The sequence below is a fragment of the Aplysia californica genome, unplaced genomic scaffold, assembly GCF_000002075.1.
Source record: "Aplysia californica isolate F4 #8 unplaced genomic scaffold, AplCal3.0 scaffold00380, whole genome shotgun sequence".
Taxonomy (NCBI): domain Eukaryota; kingdom Metazoa; phylum Mollusca; class Gastropoda; order Aplysiida; family Aplysiidae; genus Aplysia; species Aplysia californica.
Window position 1 is genome coordinate 153,392 of NW_004797650.1, and position 7,500 is coordinate 160,891.

General features: G+C 40.4%; 1 protein-coding gene across 4 annotated transcripts in view; it reads right to left on the reverse strand.

Moving 5' to 3' along the window:
* Positions 1-6,408, reverse strand: part of LOC101863917 (C-Maf-inducing protein) — a gene marked incomplete at its 3' end in the record, with an annotated part of 91,792 nt that extends 85,384 nt beyond the window's left edge. Inside the window, 2 exon segments of one of the 4 annotated variants that reach the window (XM_013085499.2) lie at positions 5,368-5,671; positions 6,278-6,408. In XM_013085499.2, the coding sequence (XP_012940953.1) occupies positions 5,368-5,649 (282 nt within the window). 4 annotated transcript variants of the gene reach the window in all.
* Between the last annotated feature and the right edge of the window lie 1,092 nt (positions 6,409-7,500).

The window sequence follows — 7,500 nt, forward strand, 5'->3', positions numbered from 1 at the left end:
GCGGGGGGAGACTTGTAATCAAACAGAAATGCCCGGGACAAAAAGTAGACTTGCACGCAGTGCACCGAGCGGAGAATAAAAACTGCAATTAATACCCGCTCACTAAACATGAAACATTCACACAAAAAAACGGTCTTTATGTACAATGTTCATGTACGTGCACACGAGCATTATATACACACACACGCATTCCACACGCGAGCACAGACAAAGATACAGCATACAACCGCATACACAAACACACATTCACTGCTTCAAAAAGCCCTCAGAACAAGATTCAACTTCTAGTCTGTACAGACGGCATAATAAACGTAAAGTAAAAACTGTATGGGTATAACGCGCTTATCCACACTATCAGGTTATTTAAGAGACGTGTCCTCTGATTTTTCAACGTCTGTCTCTAATTGGACGGAACCAAACGGGTTGAGAGCTTTGAAAACTCCACAAAACGACCACAGTTCAAGAACGCTCAATCTGGGTTTCGAACATGGGCCATCCGCTCCAAAGACCAGCTTAATACCAACTGAGCAAATGTAGCGCCCATAATAAACATATAAACCAAAATCTGAGTCCCACAAACAAACAAGCAAGCAAGGCTGTCATCAATACACTATACAAACATATACATCAATACACAATACAATATACATGTGCGTCCCTTGTGTTGCCCGGGAACGTGTGTGGGGAGACTGTTACTAGTGATACTGTGATACCCCCTGGTATTTCCAATACATTACAGTTGTAACAGGTTCATGCATTTTGTACTACCACATTCAACGGAAGCGTATCTCGGTTGTTATCAGCCGACGGCAGCATGAATTAATGAACAGCCCGTGGGAATGCACGAGGACTGTTAATAAATAAATCAACAAACTCGGCACCAGTCTCAACGGGCCGCCGTTTTGTACATGCCACATTGTGCGGGGTCGCAGCGCTATCAGCGGACTGGATGCTTCCAGTTTCAAAGAGCAAAGCAAATCCAGTACGTCATGCAAGCTGCTAAATTAATCGTTTCACGTGCAGTGGCCGGGCATTATGTCATTATGCGGTGGAAATGCGCGATTCAAACGGTGAACAATAGGTGAATCGGAATTACATGTAGTTCTGTTTTCCCCAATGACAATATCAATAATAATCCAACTCTCCGCTGCATACACTTGAAGACAAAATCGGGAGAAGCGTACGGCCGGCGCTGACCTAAACAACTTATTTCAAACAGCAATTGAATCAGCATTTTGTACAGACCACAACGCATTTTTTTCACGTCTTGATGTTTACGAGGAATAGTTTGGTAACCGGTACGCCTCAATGGCAATCTATTCCTTCCAACTGCTGATTTAATCACCAAAACACCGACCGAGTCATGAACGCGATGAGAACGCCAGTTTAACAAGCCCAATAACTTGAGGGGCAGAGGCTGCCCGATAATGCAACCGACAATACATGACAATGTACATGTATCTCAGCCCGATAAAGCAATTGACAATACATGACAATGTACATGTATCTCAGCCCGATAAAGCAATTGACAATACATGACAATGTACATGTATCTCAAAACCAAACGAACAATGTTGAGGTGAGGGGGAAAAAACTAGTCTGTAGCCGGAACAAGGGGAGGGGGGTGCGACGTTGTCGGCACAAGACAAATCTCAGACTAGATGAAATATAACTATTTCTTTCGCAGCAGCCAAAACAAGAACATGTTTTTATCTGAAGTAAAAGGAACAATGTGTGCTCTTAAAATAAAAAGAAAAGAAAAACACAAAAAATGGTAACCCAAAGTATCAGAAACAAACGAAAGAAAAAGAATAGGCACCAATATTATCATGGGATCAGAAGTCATACTGTGCCCACTGACAGACAGAAAGGGCCTATCGGGGTTGATCTCAAAAGCAAACACAAGATGTCGAAGATTTATGGTAACAAAATTGTCAGGCCACCAGAACGATGTACACCGTGCCTTGAGAAATGAGACAGCTAACAAGCAGGGTGAATTACACAAGCTCGGTCAAAAAGTCTTTAAGAACTAGAAACGCCAGCATTCAATAGTGACGAGACAGGAGGAAGGGCGAAGAAAAAACCGTCGTGAACTCCACGGAAACCTCAGAAGCAAAGCAAAAGCCGGCTGTTTGTACACGGCCTGCCTGCTACCTGGGCCAGACACATAAAAAGAAATGACTTCACAAACGGAAAAGAAAAGGTTAATCTAAGAAACGAACACTAGGACGGCTGTAAGTATAAAACTAGCACGTTCCCTGGTGGACAAGGCACATCTGACCTACGTTTCTTTGTAAAAACTGGCCAACTAACTACATGGATAAATCATAAGAACTCAAAGACATCAGATCAAAGAAAAGTGTTCAAAAAACGCAATAGACATACGTCTCAGTTACGTTATTAGAAAGACTCTCTTTAAGAAATAAGCTCATCACATTAATCTGCCAAAAAATCTCAGATCCAAACGAAAAATCTTAAAAGCATTAAATTATTGACTGGACAACGTACACAGCTGTGCCCATAGGGGAAATGGGGGTGGGGGGGGGACTTTACGTCTCGAGTCTCAGTAATAGTTTTATGGCACTTGCAACACTTAGGTCATATAAATGCCGAAGATTAGAGGTCTTAAAGAGACAACAAACATGAAAAGAAGGAGGAGATATAAAGACGATAATTGTTTGATAGGAAAGGAGCAAGCCACACCAGAGCACTTGCCAACCACCCACTGGGGGGGGGGGGGGGGGGGGTGTGCCCTGCCGATGATTCAACAAGGCAAAGAACAGACAGCAATATTGCATGACCGTGGGAAAAGAGTCTAAGAAGCTCAGAACAGTACAAAAGACCATGATAGCGAGGCGTAGATCCCAGTAAAGCAATGACTACACAGAATGCAGATTCTAAATTAAAAAGTATGTTCAAAACTCAGCTCAATGCCATTTTAAAAATCAGATTGGTTTCGCTGCACAAGGTTGACTGTCAAAACAAGTTGGAGGAATCACAGTCATTACCTACACAACATGTGTGTACATGTACCACGTTTTTGGGAACAAGTCAGTGATAGACACACTTTATGCTAGTTCATCATCACAAGGAGACAGAAACAGACCTTTATCTGCCTAAAGACAACAGCGGGAGGATTTGAATCTCAGTGACAGTGACAATGACAAAGAGCTGATGGAATGGCAGAGCCAATATTGTATGTGAAAAATACATTAGGCGGCACTTTCTTTCATGCTCAACAAGTGACCACCATTGAAGAAAACATGGAACTAATGTCTAGGGTTGAAAATGATGAATTAAGAAGAGATTCAGATTGACTGTGCAGACAAACTTAGACAGGTAGAATGTTGCACACATGGAACAATCAAAGCAAACATCCTTTCAAAAAGAAAAAGGGCGTACATGGTAACACACTCAAACATGTTAGAGAACTGACTATAAAAATGCAATATAATATATTATATTAGGCCTATCAAAACCATTCTTATAGAACATCATTTTCAAGCCATTTAGGCAAAAATTTTATCAGTTAAAAAGAGACAAAAGTCAGGATGTCACGACAGACATTCACATTTTCCTGAATTCCGCATGATGATGAGAAACAAGTCAGTACAACCTACTTAGAGAAGTTGGTAAAATTCTGTTTCACAAAGATGCAATCTGCAAGGCAAGGACGCTAAAAGTGAAATTACTGTGAAATCAAGTAAAGACTGCTTTTAAAGCATTTCAGAATCTTTTAATTTCATTCCAATCGGAGTTAGTTTTAACAATGAATGAATAACTTAAAGTGTCTCACCTCTCTAAAATTCTTAAACATTTAATAAAAGGGCACTTCCATACAATTTTGACAGATACCACAACCATCCAAATTCTCATCATTTGCTGATCGATGTATATCTAATGTTGACATTTGCAACAGAGCTACAAAACTGAATGTCAGAACTAAGCAAAATTACAGAAACCATTTCAAAACCTACATCAATGCATCACAAAAATGTAATCTTTTAAATTATCCAATCTTTCACCAAAAATTTACTGGAAGTCTCAGGAAAAAAATGTTATTTTTACGGCTGAATGTGATTCGACTAAAGTGTTCGGCCTTATAATTTTGTTACCTTCCCATGGTTTTAATTTAAGACACTCTAATTTGTAACATAAACAGCTCTAAAGCCAACTCACTGCCAACTGTGCCTTTGGCACAACCGAGAGCTTAGGGACGACAATAAATGATGCTGTGTTGCTTTCAACTGCCACCACAGTAACAACTGATTTGCGATACAACTCTGTGCCAATTATTGCAAGCATGAGCTCACTAACCGCTCAAAGCCATTGCCACCCCCCACCCCACCAAAAATAATTTTTAAAACACATTTGGGATTCCCATTTGCTTTCCATGCAGCATTGATGAACAGCTTTAATTCCCTTACTAAACTCATAATCATGAAAATTCGGCTCTGTCATGTTCTCAGGAATGCTACCTTTGTTTAAATTTAGCAGGCTTAATTAAAGAGTGTAACTTTTTTTCTAAAAGAGATCGACCTAATCTGAATTGTATTTTAAACATAGAACACATTAAATTTGTATGATCGACCATTGTAGCCCACAGCTGATGAAATGTGGCAGTTGTCATGTTCACTTCTTTCTACTATAACTTCAGTTTTTATTCATTTGGTCATTCACTTCATCCTGTAAGATTCTGTAAGCAACAACAGAACATTTTTAAAGATCTATAAAACTTGAGTCACCATTTTCAACAAATGAACTCTTGCATCTAAAGCTTGCATCTATTTTTGTCGTCTTCCGAAACTTCCCTCACCAGTTGACTAGATCTCACCGTGGCAGGCCCGCTTTGCCACTAGGGCTGTGTGTGCGCCCATGAGTGTGTAAGCACGTGCTTGGGTGTGTGTGTGTGTGTGTGTGTGTGTGTGTGTGTGTGTGTGTGTGTGTGTGTGTGTGTGTGTGTGTGTGTGTGTGTGTGTGTGTGTGTGCAACTTTCAGGAGAAGGTAAATTTATGGTACGGGAATTGCTGAGATAGTTCATAAAAGATATACAAATTAATACAACAACAAAATAAAAAAACCACGGCGAGATCTGGAAATCTAGATCTAGATATTTTAGTCAAATGTTACTGGCGAGGGAAACCCAAGAGTCTGAGGGGAAACCCCAAAAGACGATAAAAATATATGGCGGAAATATGTCATCTATATTTGGGCCAGTCACAGAGGTGTGCTAGGTGCTCGCTGCAGCTTCATGTCTCCAAAACACATTCATCTTCACACTCCAGTCTTGTCTTCTATTATTTATGACAACTGAATGTCTCACCATATCTTTATATATAGCTTTCAAGTTTAAAAAAATAAACTCACCGTAGTAGATCTGACTTCATTATGATCCAGAACAATTCTGTGACTTTCCCATCGCCGGAGGTATCTTGAGTTCATAATTTTGCTCACAATAGTTCGAGTATGGTTCAGACGACATACTTGAACATCAGCTTCGGTTATGAGTTTGTGTTTTGGACCCAACTGCACAGGGGCTTTGGGCGACGTGGGGGATTGCACCGTCGTCGACATATCTGATACTGATTTCACGTTGTTATTGTCAGAGGGAGCTGTACTACTGGCGACAGAGCAATCTGTTGTAGCCATGATTTACTCCTTGTTTATTACTCTGTGGGTTAATCAAAATATTAGACTCTTTGTAATCCAGAACTGGGAGGGTATCACTTAGGCCTACTTCAGATTTTGACATTTCTAAACATTTTGTGACGGGCCTCTTCAACGAACTGAACATAAACAATCCCCAGAAGTACACACACCACCTTTGATCTATTTTTCCACGAATTTATTTCGAGATCACAAAAATCACAAATTCTAGATTAGTAACACCTTCGTGAGACGCACTTCATAGAATTTATCCCAAAGATCACGATATTTGAAGACTTAGTTTTAAAAAGGGCTTTAAAGAGGGTTGGATTCTAGTTAGATCTAGATCTATTACAAGTTTCCCCCGGGGAGCTGTCTGCTGCCGAAAAATGAGGCGAGGTGACTAGCAACGGGACGGTAGGCTAGGCTCGGTTGTGCCCACTAAATAGCTGCCTGTGTTACCGCAACAGGGTAAAAACAACGAATTATAAGCACACAAAACAGTGATAAAATACAAAAAAATTGCAAGCCATTATATCCCCACACAACAGCACTGATGAACGAACAACCAGCTATTCTACTAATCCAAGAAGAATGCTCTTCTACACACAAGCAAGGGATTTTATCCCACCACTAGCCTCTGCGCAACGATCGAAAGCCTCCATTTCTCGATCTTCGGAGATATCCGGCAATGACAGTGTCACGTGACTAAAGTGACGTTCAATGAACGATTCTAAAAATATCTTCGGCTTGCTGCGGCATCACGATGTGGATGGAGAACCCCTCTCTTTCGATGCCAGACACCATTTTCCACGACGTTTGAACGCTTGACTTGCGAAGGATAGTTAGGTTGTCTTCATATATTATTTAAGAAACCGTGCACCAACTGTGGCTTGAAACAAAAATAAATAAATAACAACAACAACAGACTGCCTTGCCCCTTGCTCGCACAAACATTTCACGGCAAGAATTAGAATCTTGAATCATTATTTATTATTGTTAATAGAACCATGACAAAACCTCATATCTGAAGATGATAATATATAGATCTAAATATATAAGAAATAAATTGGGTTGTTTGCGTCACGATAGAAGAATTATTTTCTCAGTGTGCGTCACATGTTTAATACACTGGTCTATATTGGCAAAAAAGTAATTGCTGGAAAGTGTCAATGAGCGCGTGACGTATGTCTGTGTATATGTGGAGTGAGTGTACATGCGTGTGTGCTCGTATGCAAGCGTGTGTGGAAAAAAACACTAAACAATGTGAGTCTATAGTGAACGAGTAAAACCATTTAATACCACACCCCGCCTCTCAAACGTATATTTTATAGAACTATTTGGTGCGTGCATGAACAATTCTTGACGAACCCTTGAGATAACATTGATGAGAGGGAGTGATCGAGGCGTCCTAAACACGTTGTGTTTAAACTGATCACTGGCTTTCTCATTCCAAGTTTCTTTGGGTAAATTGTTTGTACAATACAACTAAACAGTTTAAAAAGTGGACCTCAGTTTGAGCTACCGTGCGAGCAAACAGTTGAGGAGGAAAAGAAACACGCAAGTAAACATGCATCATGTACACAACACGCCTCTTTTTTGCCGAAAAGAGAAAAAATACAACAATCAAGAAAGAAAACAAATCCCTCGACAACTGGGATACTTTTATATCTAATCCTTCTACACACACATCCTTCTACACCCACCCACACACACACACACACACACACACACACACACACACACATACGTACGCACACACACACACGAACAATCACTCTGTATCATTGCACTGGTTTCCTCACGCAGAGAAGTAAGGGGGCTGACTCACCTTAAAGAGGCAAGGACAAAGAA